At 35.5% G+C, this 18792-nt stretch overlaps 1 protein-coding gene across 2 annotated transcripts in view; it reads right to left on the bottom strand.

Moving 5' to 3' along the window:
• Positions 1–18792, bottom strand: part of Dnajc15 (DnaJ heat shock protein family (Hsp40) member C15) — a 119149-nt gene that overhangs the window by 20365 nt on the left and 79992 nt on the right. For both annotated transcript variants that reach the window (XM_087197316.1, XM_004844243.4), the window contains 2 exons: positions 17874–17950; positions 11987–12057 (listed from right to left, as the gene is read on the bottom strand). In XM_087197316.1, coding sequence (XP_087053442.1) covers positions 11987–12057; positions 17874–17950 — 148 coding nt within the window. The remainder of the gene's footprint in view (positions 1–11986; positions 12058–17873; positions 17951–18792) is intronic.

Below are 18792 nucleotides of genomic sequence, written 5' to 3'. Positions count from 1 at the left end.
GAGCCCAATTAAACAACTTGATGCTGAACCTCAAGCTTCTAGAAAAAGAAGAGCAGGACAAACCCAAAGCTCACAGGAGGGAGGAAATTATAAAGATCAGAGCAGAAATCAATGCAATGGAGACTAAGAGAATGATAGTGTTGGTTGGACTTAAACTTACTGGACCAAACCTGTGTTTGAAGATCTTCCTCTATGAACATTAGCATTTAAGAAGCACTTCTCTCATCAGTAGAATCATACCACAGTGATATATGTGCACCCATGTTCCTAGCAGCAGTTTATGATAGCTAAAACTTGGAAACAGCCCAAATGCCCATCAACTGGAGACTGGATAAAGAAAATGTGGGGTTTTTTAAAATAAAATGGAGTACTACTCAGCCATAAAAAATGAGAAATTAGAGACCTTTATAGCTAAATGGATGCACATTGAGGCCATACTCTTAAGTGAAATAAATAGGACACACGTGTAAATACCAAATAGTCTCTCTAGTGTGAGAAACTGAAAGTGTAAATAAGGACTAAAATGTATAATAAGTAATGTGAAATAGGAAGAAAAGGGGCAAAGGGGAAGGGAGTGGAAGGGGTAGGGGAAAGGAAAGAAGGGAATGGAATTAGTATGAGAAAATGGAAAAATAGGAACAAAATCTTTGTAAATAGGGAGGACTGGACAGGTTGAAGGGAGGGCTGGGCAAGGGTGAAAAATAAGAACCAAGAGAGACTACGTAAAGGTGCAAATTTCCAATGATGAATGTCATTATATTGTATATCTAAAATGTACCAATGATTACAATGAATAATCAAAAATGTAAAATAGGGAGAAAAGGTCCAAAGGGGTAGGGGTAGTGGGAGGGGCAGGGGAAAGGAAAGAAGGGATAGGAAAAATGATGAGAAATGGAAAAAATGGAAATAAAGTCTTTGTAAATAGCGAAGGATTGAGGGGGTGAAGAGAGAGGTAGGAATGGGGAAAAAATAAGAACCAAGATGCATTATGTAAAGGTACAATTCCCAATGAGAAATGTAATTGTGTTGTATACCTACAATGTACCAATAAAAGAGTTTAATTAAAAAAAATTTAAAAACTAAAAAAAAAAGTGTGTGTAAAATTCTAAGATAAATGATTAAAAATAGCTCATAAGATATTTGAAGGATTCATTGTATCCAATTGCCTCTTCAACATCCCTAATAGAATGCTCAGTTAGAGATCTTTGCTTGGTGAAAAATGGAATCTTTTTTTTTTTTTACTTTTTATATTTAAAAGCGTTTTTTTTGGTATTAAATTCTTTTATTGGTACATTGTAGGTATACAACACAATTCACATTTCTCATTGGGGCAAAAATGGAATCTTATTGCATCTTAATTTTCATCTTCTAGAGAGCTTGAACCTAACCCATTCAAAACCTAGCTCTTGATTTGATATATCCAAAGAAAATAACCAGAATATACAGAAAAAAAAAGTGTTTTAGAGTTGGGAAATATATGAAGAAGAGAAAATTTATAAAAATTGTTAGATGTCTATGTCATACCATATGTTAAAATTAAAAGACATTATAAATTCATTGTAAAAAATAAAGTTGTAAAATTATTAAGATAAAATATCAAGGAATTTATATAATAATATGAGTGAGGACTACAATTATATTTCTAAGCCAAAAAGTGAATGAAGAAACTATTGGAGAAGGTAAAATGTCAGTTTGATGCTTTTATCATTCAAAGGTTCAAACCTTCTGCACGTCCCAGGTCACTATAAATGAAATTCAAAAGCAAAAAGAAAATATATGCAAAAGTAGATATATAGATAGCTACAAAGTATATTTTAAAGAAGATGCAAATTAAAATAATAAGATACCATTTTTCATCAAGCAAAGACCCACATATAGTTGTAGTGTTTGGTAGGGTCAGGGAAAAATTAAGTGTGTGTTTACTGTATATGCTTCATATTGGCATCATTTTTTCTTGCAAAATTTTCCAATACAAATAAAAAGACATTTCTGTTGTCTTTGTCGGTATCATTTTGAGGGGACTATGAATCGTTGTGTATATGTATGCATTTTTTTTATGCAGGAATAAAATTTCAAAGGATATAAAATTTTAAAAAAAGAATAATATGGTGGGGTGAAGTCTTTCCCATCATTCCTTCCATCAAATTACTTCCAGTATCCCATGTCTTGTCTCCAAGAGCCCAATTCTTAAACAGCCCTAAAAATACCACCTCTGGGCAAGGTCCTGTCCACTCCTTCCCAAAACGATCACTATTGACATCTCTCCTATGTTTTCTCCCACCTGCTGTGTTCAACTGTGCTGTTCTATTGAAATCAGGTAAGAATTACGTCCAGAATAACTTAAACCACATCAATTTCAAGGACTTTGTTAACTGAGAAAAGTAAAATCTCATTTGCCTACAAAAATCTGCAGGAAAATTAGGAAAATAAATTTTGTAATTCATGTGTTATTCAAAACTATAGCAATAAAAAAATAAAAAACTATAGCAATAGGCACAATAAACAATTTCCTGCATAAATCACGTTAAAAACAGAAACTATGACACATATTTTAAAAATAGCACATTATACTTTAAAAAAAATATAAATCTAATTTTTCAAATGTGATATAATTTAATTAAATGTAATTGCACTGAATTATCTTAATTATTTAAATTGTTTAAATTCTTTCTGTAAGCCACTAGAACCAAAAAAGTCCCCTGGTTTTATTTAAGGTCAACAGCAGGAACTTTTTGAAACAAGGGAAAACCTCTGCAACTCAGATACTTGTACAAAAGAATAAAGAAACTAAAACAACATCCCAGGTTTCAGTAACTGCTGGAGGATTCTGCTTCCTCCCCTGGCATGGGGTGAGGATCAGGTACTGTAACGAAGAAACCTCAGACTGTTACCTGGTCCCCAGTGATAATACACGTGACCTGGGCCCATCAGATAGCACAAACTCAGAGAGTTATTATCAAGGGGAGCGAAGCACCCCACACTCTCCACCTCTGTCTACTCCCCCAATCTGCCCCCAAGAAAACATCAGGCAATTTTTGGAACAAAGTTAATTCTTTACTGAAAAAAACCCATGGGGCCAAAATAGTCTGAATAATACACATCTCAAGGATTTTATGTCTAACACAGTAAGAAAAAGAGAATCAGGAGTAAGCCAAAATCTGAGATGAATTTGCACATAGATCATTTTGTACCTTCTTTCTTTTCTACTGAAAAAAACTTCATGATGCTCTGTCATTTCCCAAAGGCCACGGCCCTTCTGGTGGCTCACTCTCAAATCTAGTTCATGGGGATTACCCAGGACTATTTCTAAACCCCAATGCTGCAAAACTGCAAACATACTAGTGCTCTCACCTAGAAAAAGAAGACTTCAGTTCTTGAGTTGTTACAACTAGAAATTTTACCTTCCATTCTCTGAGACCTTTCAGGTGGGTTTATTCCTGTTGTGGCTGGAAATGAGAGGGGGGCCCACAGAGCCCACTAGAGACAAGAGTTCTAGGGCAAGAGAGCTGCACCCACAATCTTAGTAAAACCTCAAAAGCAGCAAACACTGAATTCAGGATATGAGAAATAATACAAATGACAACAAAAGAGGTTTTATAGAATAAGTGAGGAAAACAGTTAAGTCCATCTAAGTCCACAGTTACGTTTCTAACTGTGATAAACCTAAAAACTGGACTTTTCATTTGTTTACCCCTAGTCTGACAGAATTTGAAGGCAAGTAAAAAGGAAGGCACAGACATAGGATAATACTTCATTTCTTTTACTGCTATTGTTTTACACCAGGCAGAAAGCACAGTAGTTTGATGAAACCTGCTTATCTTTTTACCTTGTCTACTTATGTTCTGCCTTCTCTGCTGGGAGATTCTTAACTACACCTATATCACTCACAGAACAAGTGCTATCAAAGACACTCCATCTTAAAGTGGAGGGATGAGTCTGAAGGAGAGAGGAGGTAAAGATTAAATCACCTTTCATATGAGCTTTTCCTTTACCATGAGCCATTTTTAAAACCAGTATCCCACAGAGAAGACAAAAAAAGATATTTCAGCACTACACAGCACCTTCTCCTTTTACTTTCCTAATTCAAGATAGAGGTTTTCACCTACCCATTTCACAAAATCAAGAAACCAAATCATAGTCTTAAAATGTTTGAAGTAGATATGAAGCAGGGAAAAGTTCTCATCACTTTTTTTATACAAAGTTTCTGATATAAAAACTATTGGGAGTTGCGCAGAAGACGCCAAATCACCCCGCTGCAGACAGGCAGGTCTGCCCATGCCCTACCGAGGTCCTGAGTTGCAGAGAACACGCCGAATCAGCCCGCTGCAGACGGGCAGGTCTGTGTATGCCCTGCCAAGGTCCTGAGTTGTGGGAAAGACACCGAATCACCCCGCTGCAGACAGGCAGCCACCTGGTTCCACACTACAAAGACGCAGAGGACACCAGACCACCAGACCAAGGTACTGAGTCCCGCTGTTCCCGGCCCAGAGGTAGGGGCTTCCCAGTCACTACCCACCCCGATGCTCTCAGCCCAGAGGAAAGGGCTTTTGGGCCACCTTCTGTCCCGCTGGTCCTGGCCCAGAGGAAGGGGCTTCCAGGCCACCATCCCTCCCACTGCTCCTGGCCCAGAAGGAGGGGCTTGTGAGATGCCATCCCACTGCTCCTGGTCCAGAGGCAGGGGCTTCCCGGTCACCATCCCTCCCGCTGCTCCCAGCCCACAGGAAAGGGCTTTTGGGTCACCATCCCTACCGCTGCTCCCGGGCCCTGGCCCGCCTCACCCAGCTCAGAGGAGGTAATCTGTGCAGGCGCTAAGAGCCCCCTGCCCCAGTCGAAATGAGAAAACACATAAATAAGTCTCAAAACCAGACTTCCAGATCACCTACAGCAATGCCAAAGGGAAATGAGATGGAACACTCTGATACTCAACCACCTGGACACACTGAACTGGCAACAAAAGGGGATCTGGAAAAAATGAAATCAGAAATAATTTCTCAGATAACAGCAGAAATTGTGCCCCTAGTGCAAGACATGATTAATAAATCTAGAGAGGAGCTCAGGAACATGATGGAATCCCAACATAAGAAACAAATGGAATCCATAAAAAGATGCAAATAGATTTCCAGGACATGAAAAACTCCACTGAAAGTCTACACAGCAGAATGAGCCAATGTGAGGACAGAATTTCAGATATAGAAGATAAGATTGCAATTAGTGACCAGGAAAAGAAAAATGGCTTCAAAATTATAAGGGAACATGAGAAATCAATCCAGCAGCTGCTAGATGATGCCAAGAAGAATAACATAAGACTGATTGGGCTCAATGAAGAAACAGGAGAGAGTGGAGATGAAATAAAAAAATCTCTTCACAGAAATAATGGCAGAAAACTTCCCAAGCAGGGGAAAAGAGCTTGACATACAGATAAGTGAGGCATATAGGACTCCAAATAGCCTTGATCAAAAAAAATCTACACATAGGCATACAATTGTTAAGATTCCTGAAACACAACAGAAGAACAAAGTTCTACAAGCAGTCAGAGAAAAGAAACAAATCACATACAAAGGAAAGCCCATCAGAATCACAGCAGACTTCTCAACACAAACCATCAAGGCAAGAAGAGCTTGGAGTGACATATTCCAAGCCCTAAAACAAAACAGCCTCCAACCCAGATTGATGTACCCTGCAAAACTACCTTTCAAAATGGATGGAGAAATAAGATACTTTCATGACAAAGAGCACCTTAGGAACTTTGTGAATACCAAACCAGCACTCCAAAGAATTTTACACAATAGCCTAGGAACAGATGTTGAGGATCACAACCCCAGGAAGCAAAGCAGAATGAACCCATCTGGCATGACAAGAAATTAAATGTAAAGGGGGAGAACCCAACAAAAAGAAAAAGTCACAGCAATGACAAGTCAATACGTTTCAGTTACAACCATCAATGTTAATGGTCTCAATTCACCAATCAAAAGAAATAGACTGGCAGAATGGGTCAAGAAGCAAAATCCAACAATATGCTGCATACAAGAAACACACTTCATTCAAAAGGAAACTCACAGGCTGAAAGTTAAAGGGTGGAAAACAATACTGCATGTGACAGGAACCCGAAAAAAAGCAGGAGTAGCTATCCTCTTGGCAGATCAAGTAGATTTCAAACCAACACTGAGTAAAAGAGACAAAGAAGGACACTACATCCTTGTAAAGGGAACAATCCAAGAGGAAGAGATGACAATCATAAATATCTATGCACCAAACACTAGTGCACCCAACTATATAAAACAAATACTAATGGACATGAAAAGTCATATATGCACTAATACAATTGTACTGGGGGACCTCAACACCCCATTGTCACAAATAGATAGATCAACTAGACTAAAAATAAGTAATGAAATACTAGAACTCAATCGAACTCTTGAACAAATGAACTTAACAGATGTTTATAGAGTCTTCCACCCCACAAAATCAGAATACACATTCTTCTCAGCTGCACATGGGGCATTCTCCAAAATAGACCACATACTCACACATAGAACATGTTTAAGTAAGTGCAAAGGAATTGAAGTTATCCCCTGTATATTAGCAGACCATAGTGCGATGAAATTGGAGATCAATAGCAAAAGAAACTCAAAAAATTTCATAAGCACGTGGAAATTGAACAACACACTTCTGAATAATCAATGGGTCACAGAGGAAATTAAAGAAGAAATCAGACAGTTCCTTCAATTAAATGACAATGACAATACAACATATCGGAATCTATGGGACACAATGAAAGCAGTCTTATGAGGGAAATTCATAGCAGTGAATATGCATATTAGGAAAACAGAGTGAGCCCAATTAAACAACCTCATGCTGAACCTCAAGCTTCTAGAAAAAGAAGAGCAGGATAACCCCAAAGCTCATACAAGGGAAGAAATTATAAAGATCACAGGAGAAATCAATGCAATGGAGACTAAGAGAACAATACAAAATATCAATGAAGCCAAGAGTTGGTTCTTCGAAAGAATAAACAAAATTGACAAACCTTTAGCCAACCTTGTCAGAAAAAGGAAAGAAAAGGCCCAAATCCATGCAATTAGGAATGAAAAGGGTGAAACTACAACAGACCCAGCAGAAATCCAGAGGATCATCAATACCTACTTCCAGAATCTATACGCCAATAAGATGGACAACACAGAAGAAATGGACAGATTCCTAGATACATATGAATTACCAAAGTTGAACGAAGAAGACCTAAAAATTCTGAACAACCCAATATCAACCAATGAAATTGAAAATGTCATGAAAAACTTATCAACTAAGAAAATCCTGGGCCCTGATGGCTTCACTGCTGAATTCTATAAGACATTTAGAGAGGAACTGCTGCCACTACTGTTGAAACTCTTCAATGAAATTGAAAGGGAAGCAATACTCCCAAATTCATTCCTGGAAGCAAGCATCACCTTGATCCCCAAAGCAGAGAAAGACCCAAATGAAAAAGAGAACTATAGGCCAATCTCACTAATGAACATAGATGCAAAAATCCTTAATAAGATAATGGCAAACAGAATGCAGAAGATCATCAAGAAGATCATACACCCTGATCAAGTGGGATTCATCCCAGGGATGCAGGGATGGTTCAACATACGCAAATCAATAAATGTAATATACTATCTTAACAGAGCCAAGGACAAAAACCATATGATCATCTCAACAGATGCAGAAAAAGCATTTGACAAAATCCAACATGCATTTATGATAAAAACCCTACAAAAAATTGGAATAGACGGTCTCTACCTCAATCGGATAAAAGCCATCTATGAAAAACCAACAGCCAGTATCATACTAAATCGTCAAAAACTGAAATCCTTCACACTAAAATCAGGAACAAGACAAGGATGTCCATTATTACCACTCCTGTTCAATATAGTTTTGGAAACATTAGCCACAGCAATTAGACAAGAGAAAAGGAATAAGGATAGGAAATGAAGAAGTCAAATTGTCATTATTTGCAGATGACATGATACTCTACAAAGAAGACCCCAAGAACTCCAACAAAATCTTCTAGACTTCATAACCAAATTCAGTCAAGTAGCTGGTTACAAGGTCAACACACAAAAATCAATAGCCTTCCTCTACATGAACAACAGACTCACTGAGAGAGAAATAGGGCAAATAATTCCTTTCACAATAGCATCCAAAAAACTGAAATACCTAGGAATCAATGTAATGAAAGAAATCAAAGACCTCTTCTCCGAAAACTATAGCACTCTGAAGAGAGATTGAAGACCATATCAGAAAATGGAAAGACATCCCTTGCTCCTGGGTAGGAAGAATCAACGTAGTGAAAATGGCCATACTTCCAAAAGTGCTACATAGATTCAATGCAATCCCAATTGAAATCCCAGCAGTATACTTCACAGACCTTGAGAAAACAATCCAAAAATTCATTTGGAACAAGAAGAGACCCAGAATAGCAAAAGCAATTCTAGGCAACAGAGACATGGCAGGGGATATCACCACCCTCAACTTGAAGCTATACTACAAAGCTACTGTGATAAAAGCAGCATGGTACTGGCAAAGAAACAGACCTGAGGACCAGTGGAACAGATTAGAAGATGCTGAAACAACTCCAGACACACTCAGTGTGGATATACCTCAAAGAACTAGGGCTGGAGGTCCCATTTGACCCAGCTATTCCCCTGCTGGATATCTTCCCCAAAGAATTAAAAGAATCATACCACAGTGATATATGTGCACCCATGTTCATAGCAGCACAATTTGTAATAGCTAAAACTTGGAAGCAGTCCAATTGCGCATCAAGTGGAGACTGGATAAAGAAAATGTGGGTTTTTTTATAAAATGGAGTACTATGCAGCCATAAAAAATGAGAAATTAGACGGAGACATTTATAGCTAAATGGATGCACATTGAGGCGATACTCTTAAGTGAAATAAATAGGACATACGTGTAAATACTGAATAGTTTCTCTAGTGTGAGAAGCAAAGTGTAAATAAGAACTAAAAGGTATAATAGATAATGTGAAATAGGAAGAAAAGGGGCAAAGGGGAAGGGGAAGTGAGAGGGAATGGAAAGAAGGGAATAGAATTAATATGAGAAAATGAAAAAATGGAAACAAACTCTTTGTAAATAGGGAGGGATGGAGGGTTTGAAGGGAAGGCTGGGAATGTGGAAAAAATAAGAACCAAGAGAGATTATGTAAAGGTGCAAATTTTCAATGATGAATGTCATATTGTATACCTAAAATGTACCAATACAATTAATTTTTAAAAAAAGAGTAAGAATCTCATCTTAGCTCACAGTCTCATGATTTAGCCCAATGTCTGGCATATAACAGATGCTAAAAAAAAATAATGTTAGAAAAAAATGAAAGAACAGTTTCAGGTTGCTTGATATCAACTTAATAAATCTTACAACTCTGATATGATCAATGTGTTTTATCTACCACTTTTATTTGTATGCCTCCTTTTCCCATTTGCTTACTCATCCAAAAAAAAAAAAAAATCTTAAGAGTTTTTATGTATAAGCCATACAGATTATAATGATGAGTAATTCATGTTCTTTACTTTGAAGGATTTCACCATTTATCAAAGACAACCAATGCATGATAAAACAAGATGAACTCTTTACCACAAAAATTACTCAAATGCAAAGCCTTAAATCTAATTAAAATGCTAAAAGGAAGGGGAGGAGTGTGAGATCTCTGAACAAAAAAACAAAAAAACAAAAAACCTAAAACAGTCTAGTACATCTACCAAAAAGTAAAAATTAAATGAACTAAGCATTTCTTTTTCTTAGTGAAATCATGTTGACTCTTTGTGATCCTATCTTTCTTTTTCTAAATATTTACAATACATGCTTTAAAAGCAATACACCTATAAAAAATAATACGATGTATTTTTTTTACCAGGATACTATATCAAAATTAGCTTCTTTTGTAAGGTGAGCAATTAAAGACAAATCCATTCAAAAATATAATTACTTTGACTTGTTTTTAACCTTAATATTTACTATCGATTCAAACATTGTTAAAAAAAGAATGAGAATATTTAATGTTTATTAAAATGGATATAAATTGAAGAACACTGAGAATTTCTCCACCAGAGACCGGCAGAGTCCATATAGATGCAAAGGAGAACTTTTTAGTGGGTAGAGCGGCTAACCAAAGTGAAGTGGGTTGACTTGCAAATCAGGAAGCCCTCCACTAAATCTCTGAAGAGAGTCAATGGACCCTTTTTCTCAAAATCAGCAGAAAGTCCAGGAGGCCCCTTGGATTAGATCAGTTTCTCTCAAACTATGGAAAAGAAATACTTTTTAAAAAAATTTCCAATCTTTAGTGAACCAGTACTTTTAAATAATACAAACATACTACCCATTTGGATAGATATGAATTTCCAAATGTTTTGGATGAATGAGCAATTACATGGAAAAACTAATCAAGTGTCGATACATTCTTAGAGGTTACAGTAATCTGAAAAGATTGTCTTTCTTAAGTTAAAAATGTGATCTGAATAGAAACATAGGGAGCCAGTTCTTCATTAACTGAATAGACATAAAAGATTACATTAAGTCATGTAAATAAAAGAGACATTTGAAATAAATCCCTTTATTTTATAGATAATAAAACTGACATTTGAAGAGGTGTTCAAAGCCAGAATGCCAGCTGGAAGGCAGGAGCCAGAGAAAAATGCTGGCCTCCTGCTTGCTGGTCCATGCTCAACCCCAGTTGTCCACAAAGGGCCAGAAGAGAGGGCATTAGTAATCATAATAGAATCAATAATCCCACTTCTAATAAATATACTGTTCTCCAAGATGAATCAAGTAATTCTATAAACACTACTGGCTTACAAAGTAAGACAGACAAGAATTTTTAAATGAAACTATGTAAAAATACATATTCTCTTAAATACATTTTAGAATTTGCTTCCTTGGCAGCTGGCACAGTAAAAAAAATTGTCAATCATCTAAGAGATGTGAGTGCTTGACCCCACTGCAATCAATTAGAGCCAAGGGTATTCACTTGACCTGGAAAGGACAGAGGATGTCTAAGAGACAGAGGGCTTCAAGGAGGCACTTAAGCACATTTCTTTCTCAATTACTCAGTGCACAATGCAAAGTAAATTAGTTTAGTGGGTTTTTCATAGTAACTGTTGAAGCTGTTTAGAAATTTTAAGCAAAACCGTTCAAATTTTATTCTCTTGTTTATTCACACTAAAGAACAGCAAGTGCAAAAACCAACAGAGATCAGTGAAAAGAATTTTTATAGCAAGTAATTAAGTTGCGAAAACTGAAAAAGAATGCCTTATTTTGGTGTCAGAATGACTAGGAATCCAAAATTTTGTTTTTAATTTTTTCAAAATAATTCCCAAACTAAAACTCTATAAATAAGAATCTAAGAAAACCTGCATACCTCCCCCCCCTTGACTTCTCAAATACAGTGCAACTTTTTACCATCTGTTATTTTAAAGCAGAAACAGTAATGAACATATGGGCTTTCTCTATCAAGCAGCTGTAGTGTAGTTAAAGTTATAATAATTGTATTTCTGTAAGATAAATTTACATTAAAAGCTTGGCCAGTTAAAAACAAATGGCTCAGCCTCAGAGCCTTTCACAATAAAATTTTAAAAATTCAGAGCCATTTATGACATATTACATTAAGAAATGTAGAAGAAATCTTCTAAATACTGTGTTTTTATGTTTGAGGCTAAATAAATCAGTTTATTCCACTGAAAACTCATGTCTTCGCTCTTGATCAAAATGGTAGAAACATCAGACAGCCAATTAACATCTTGAAAGGTGAGATGAATCCACTACATTAAGTCACTGAACTCCAATGTAAAGCCCAGTTATTCATTAGAAAAATCTCAACATATGTGACACATAAACGTCCACCTTGACTATATGCCATTTATACTGAGGTTAAGTAAATTGAAAGGAACTCACAACATATTTATATATTATGAAAAATACAAATTCTACCTACCTTTATCTGGGTGATTCAGAATCATGATTCTTCTGTGAGCTGTTCTAATCTTGGCTTTGTTGGCAGATGGGCTGTAAAAAGAAATTATAAAGTGCTTATAATAACAGTGCCAAATGCAGGTTATAAATTAACAATTTATATGGGTTTCAACAAATTAAAAACTAATGAGAATTTCACCATCTTGTGGACAAATACAAAATTAAAGCTTTTCACTTAATTCCACTAACCATCAAAATAAATTATTGATTCAATGATACATTCATTGTGTTAATTCTTTAGTTCTTTCGAATATCAGTCGTTATTCTCAGTAAAAATAAAATGCATGCATGAGTTGGGAAAGTCATAGTATGCAGACTGTAAGTTTGAAAATTTATGCTTCTAAGTTGTTCTGGAGGAAGCTAGCATATATTGATTTAGCAGACAATTACCTGGAGTCCAGACCTAGACTGCTGGGTTTAAATTCCAACAATGCTATTGAGAGTTGGGTAACCTTGGTCAAATTTTTAACCTCTTTGTGTTCAGTTTCCTCGTCTCAAAACAGAGCTAGTGACATTTTCCTCATAGAGCAACTGTAAGAATGAAATGACTTCATGCCTTCAAAGTGCTAGAGCAGTGTCTGTCTCCATAGCACATGTTCCCCAATAGTTAGCTTTATTATCTTTGAACAGAGGATCTCAAAACCCCCTTTATCTCATAGTCCATTTTGCTTTGTGAGAAACGCTTGGCTGTTAGAGCCCATGCTGCATATTAAAATGAAAGGAGAAAGTCAAATAAACTTAAAATTATTTTTGTGAAACCTAATTTACTCAATATTGGAAATATTTACCATTAGTATATTTTCTAGGGATGGAAAAAATGAATGCTAACAACAAAACCATATTACTGCTACTTAATAGTACACTATCTTATCTAAGCTACTTAATTTTTCTGGGCCTCAAATGGAGATAATAATACCTGGGTTAAAGTACGGGACAGTTGTTATGATGCTCAAAAATGCTGTAATATATAGATGCATCACACTGTGATGGCTAAAAACACGTATTTTAAAAATTAGGTTGAAATTCCTAATTCTAACACTCATTAGCTATGAAACTTTGTCTTGCATATTAAACACTATAACTTTAGGGCTGGGGATTTAGCTCAGTGGTTCTGGCACCTGCCTCGCAAGAGCAAGGTCCTGAGTTCGATCCCCAGTACCAAAAAAACAAAACAAAACAAAAAAAACACTATAACTTTCTCACATGTAAAATGCACAAAATAAAATCTACCTCCCATGGTTACATTGCAGATAAATTAGGTAATATAAGTAAAACGATAAGCATGATCAGGCTGTATGATGGATAGGAAAGATGCTTATAAAAATAAATATTTTGTACTTTAAAAAAACAAAGAGTATAAATAACCTAATTTTACATTTTCTGAGCAATTCAGATACATTATCGCAACTATCAATTTAACGCAAAGTAACTCTCAAGGTCTGCACAGGTTGGCTTGCCCTTTTTCTACGTGGGCCCAGAATACCATCTAACATGTTCTGTTTTCAGTCTCCCTCTCTTGCTATCAGTTGTCAACCTGTGATTCTGCTAGTGTTCCATTCTCTCAGTTTCTTCCCAGTTACTTGCCACCTCTAACTTCCTGCAGGTAAGTAACAGATTACCATGCATATTAAAATGTGCTATTAATTGCTTGAATAGCACATAAAATATTCTTCTACAAATAAAATGAGTCTTTCCATGTAAGCTCTTAAGGATATTACTTTTGGCTGTTTATTGAAGTCTTCTGGAGGACCATTTCAAACTTACTTTTTGGCTTGTAGGTGCCTCCTGGATAGTCAGACACTGATTTCAAAAACTCCTAAATTCTGAGGAAGTAACTATTACACATAGTATTAGGGCTATAAGCACTATATTGTTTGTCATTAAAAGCACATTACCCTAAAATTCTAGTATAATTTAGTTTCCTGTGGCTAATCTACATTTATCATTTGCTTTTTTGGTGATGCCTAACACCTCTCTCCTTTATTATTTATGTTTTCTAGTTGTTCTGTATATATTTGACATGTCACCTTAAGTGGATTTTAAATTACTTAAAGGCCGAAGCTGTGATCTGTATCTTAAAATAATATTTAGGATTATATACGCAATGGCTGTTTAATGTATCTCATACCACCTTCCCACAAAAAAATAATTGGAAAAAGGCAAACTTCTTGAAAGAACAAAAGCTCTATTATTACCAAATAGTAACACTATAGCATTATAAAAAAAAAAATCTATTGTTCAGCATGATGGTGAACATCTATAATCCTAGCACTCTGGGAGGCTGAGGCAGGAGGATCCTGAGTTTGACCCCAGCAATTTAGACTTAGTGAGACCCCGTCTCAAAGTTTAATAAAAGGGCTAGGGATTGCAGGCTCAGTGCAAGAATCCTGGGTTACAAGAGTGCCAATAACTAACTAATTAAATAAATAAATGACTATTAAAATAGAAAAATTATAAAGTTAAAAGGGAAGATATAAAAACCTTATTTTGTAAAGCTAATCACTAGATCATGAAGATATAAATTCAACAAAACTGAAACTTCTACTGTACATTTTTTTAGGATATATGGAATGTTATTCTGGGTATTAAGTTTTAATTATAAAATATGAAAATCATTTCAGTCACAATTATCCTTGAAAATCAATTATATTACCTATAAAAAAAGTATACACGGCTTTGTATATAAAAAAATCCATAAAGTATGATGTATATTGAGATCTGCCAATAATCAAACTAGATTAAAAAACACAAGGAAAGTTCATGTGCACAAGTATGGCAATTCAAAACATTATATCTTTAAGATAATAATTATTAGACTCTTAATGGTGAGCTTTGAGAAGAAGAGAAGTATTCTCATTTGCCTGCAGGGGTTATTTCCTTTTTCTTATAGCTATATTAAATCTCTACATCTATATCAGATTTTAATATATTTGTTGCTCTGAAGCTTAAAGATGGGAGAAACTTAGTAGAAAAATTAAACATAACTGTGACATACCTCCAGTATATAACATTACTGAAATTGAAACTGTAACTTGAAATATCAACTATAATTGGATCAAGGATTTCAGACTATGCTCCCTAGAATATATTTGGCTGGTAATTGCGAAGTAGGGTATATGGAACTGAGTGGTGTTCCCCAATCTTGTAGCAAATGGAGAAGTTTTAGTTTCATCTTCTTTAACCACTGGGCTTTTAAATACTTAAGTTTAAACAGAATTCCATAGGAATTTTTAGAAAGCTTGAAAATCACAGATGTATATCACTTTAGATAATACCAGGTATAATAGTTTTCTTGGGACGTACAATAAATTATTTTAGGCTTTTTGTAACAGATATGAGTTATAGTGCAGAAAACTATTCTTTTGCAAGGCAAACAAAACAAAGACAATCATGCATCTTATCAAAGAAACATCATTAAATGTAACAGGTAAGAATATACAGAATCTTCTAGTAACACTTTTTTCTAACAGACTATCAAAAGAATTGGCTCAATTTTATTTTTACTTGTTACATAGCCTACATAATTTAATGACCACAGAAAATGGAACCACACCAATGCATTCACATCTTGAAATACATTATCTTTATCAATGCTGCCGACTGAGAGAATGAGGTAGAGGAAAGCAGGTAAATTTCACCTTTTCATCTAATGTATGAGGGCAAATATTTAATTTCTACATTCATGATAGAGATGGGAAAAGAGAGGAGCCAACAATTATTCAGCACTTGGCAACTGGTAAGCCCTTATATAAAAAGATATCAGGGGGCTGGGGATTTAGCTCAGAGGTTTCGCTGCCTGCTGCACAAGTGCAAGGACACGAGTTTGATCCCCAGTACCAATAAAAAAAAAAAAAATATCAGGGCCGGGGATTTAGCTCAGTGGTTCCGGCACCTGCCTCGCAAGCACAAGGTCCCAAGTTTGATCCCCGGTACCAAAAAAAAAAAAAAGTAAAAATAAATAAATAAATAAATAAATAAGATATCAGTGTATCATTCTTACATTAACAGGACAAATATTCTAATTCAAAAATGAAGGTGAGGTACATAAAAGCTAGAACTAACTTGAGCCAGATCACCTAATGCAGTTCCTAAGTAGCAGAATCAGGATAAGGATATATTGTTGATATTTATTAAGTAGACACTAAGTGCCATGTTTGGGGTTAAGCATTTCCTATGCATTATAGCAGAAGCTAATAGGGTAGTAAAACTAGTATTCCTACCCAGATCCACTTGCCATCAGAGTTTGTGCTCTTTTTTGTTTGTTTGTTTTTTGGAGAAGGGTCTTGCTATGTAGCCCATGCTGGCCTTGAACTGACAGCAATACTTGTGCCTCAGCCTCCCAAGTGCTGGGATTACAGCCATGCACCACCATGGCTGGCAGAGTGTGTGCTCTTAATTCACTGAATTTTCCTTGTGAATTTTGTACAGCATTCGGGTGAAGTGGATGAAACTTTATATCATGTATCTTAAGAGAACTAAAACATATAATCAACTCCTAGTTATATGTCATAATAATAGAGGTGCCTTGGATAACATTGATTATCCTTTAAGCCTTTATGTTTGGATTTATAATGTATTTCATACTCACATTTCAAGACTATAAACAGGATATTATGAGAGGCCAACAATAAGAAAAATAAGTGCCATTCTAAATAATATTAAATAAGAAATAGCAATATAGCTAACTTTTTGGTTGTTTTTTTTTTTTGGTACCGGAGATTGAACTCAGGTCCTTGCGCTTGTGCAGCAGGCGGCAAAACCACTGAGCTAAATCCCTGGCCCTATCTTTTTAATCTGGTTTCCTTGCTTAGTGTTACCCTTTACTATTCTCTGATAAGAACTCTGTCCTGTTAGATTTAAATAAAGCACCAAGATAAACTGCCAACTAGTAGGCACACTTTTTTCTTTATCTTTTTCATGACAGGTCATAAAAAATAAAATATTTGGCTTAAAAACATGCTGATTTGCATGAAGTTAAAATACTTTCTGTCAATATAGGACTTTATTAAATCTATTCTGCTTAATTATGTTTGTTAAATCACTGAAAGATTTGTTGTAGATGACATACTGTAACCAATTTCCTCACTAACTTGAGAATTAAGGGAATATAAGGAAAACAAATGAATACAATTGCTAGTAAATTTATGGCAGGGGAAAATATGTCTAATTTTAAGGGTTAAATAAATCACACAGCAATAACACAGGATTGCAACACTATGAACTTTCCAAAATTAGGTAATAAATGAATACTAAGGTGAAATAAGTAAAATAAATGTCAAACTGAAATAGAAAACAATCTTATAATATATATATTATACATTATATATTATACATATTATATATTATACTATATATAATACATTTACGTGTGTGTGTGTGTGTGTGTGTGTGTATATATATATATATATATATATATGTAAAACTGAGCCCAGAGAGAATTCAGTATCACAATAAGGGATTCAATGATTGATTGATATAGACTGACATGAAACTATGTACTCAAAGACAACAGTTTCTTGTTAAAGAAAAATCACAACTTTACCTAATTTTTTTTTTTTTAGGACAGAGTTGCTCTCTTAGATCTGAAATTTTAAAAAGCAAAAATTTGATATCTTGGGCCAGGGATTTAGCTCAGTGGTTCTGCCGCCTGCCTTGCAAGTGCAAGGACCCAAGTTTGATCCCCTGTACCAAAAAAAAGAAAAAAAAATTTGATATCTTATCTGCTTCCCACTTATAATATTAAATACAAGTATAGAAGTTTATTGTTATGTACTTTTTAAAAAACATTTCTTTTCCTTTTGCAAGACAAGCTTGGCCACAAAACAAAATTACTTAGGCAGCATACCTACCTTATACCTAAAATAAGACTAGCTTCTCGCCGACTCATTTTCTGTTCAAATCCTCCTTTATAATAGGATGACAGGTTCTGTACCAGAAAGAAAGTGCAGGAAATAATTAGTTGCACGCATGAGGTGGCATGACCTCAATCTCATCCCATAGCTGCAGTAAGAGAAATGCATTTTACTGGAAATTATATGAGGGGGAAGCACCAAACAAAGATCCTTCTCAAGAAACTCTAACCAAGATGAACATCAAAAAACTAACAATTTTTTCACTTTAAACACATTAACTTTTCTACATTGAGATACAAAAGAAAGAACAGAAGATTGGTTGGAATAAAATGCCAACTTTTCTAAGTTTTGGGGTGCTTTTCTCAATGGATAACCTTGACTAAGTCATTTATATTGATATGACATACATTTTTTACTATTATTTTGGTCAACAAAGAAATGCCAAATTGCCATTTATTGTCTTACTTTACAGCAAACAAGTAAGCCAAGAGGGACAGGGAAACTGTACTGAATGGTTAATGGGGCTGGAGAAGTTTGAACTAGGAGAAGAGGAGGATTAGAAAGGTAGTGGAGGCTGAGTGAGAAGGGCCTTGTAAGCAACGAGAGAATTTTATTCTAAGAGGGAAGCCAGAGCACTGAAGTAACACAATCTGACTTTGCTTTGAAAGGATTACTCTGACTTTGGTGTGTAGAATAGAGGCAGAGGCTGGAGAATCACAAATTCAATCCCAGCCTGGGCAATTTATTGAAAGACCCTATTAGTACAGATATAACACTGGGATTGAGGAATCTACTCCCCTCCACCCATCTGAGCTCAGGTGCCACCCTATGAACATTCTATATAACCAAAGCACATGCAGCCCTTGCTTTCTCTTGAGCCCAAAAGCTTGATTTAGCCACACGATGTGCAGTGTTC

This window comes from Heterocephalus glaber, unplaced genomic scaffold (assembly GCF_053883595.1).
Source record: "Heterocephalus glaber isolate CG9 unplaced genomic scaffold, H.glaber_assembly_v1.0 deba00001666, whole genome shotgun sequence".
Lineage (NCBI taxonomy): Eukaryota > Metazoa > Chordata > Mammalia > Rodentia > Bathyergidae > Heterocephalus > Heterocephalus glaber.
The sequence above is the reverse complement of the archived record's forward strand: the minus strand, read 5'-3'. Positions and strand labels throughout refer to the sequence as shown.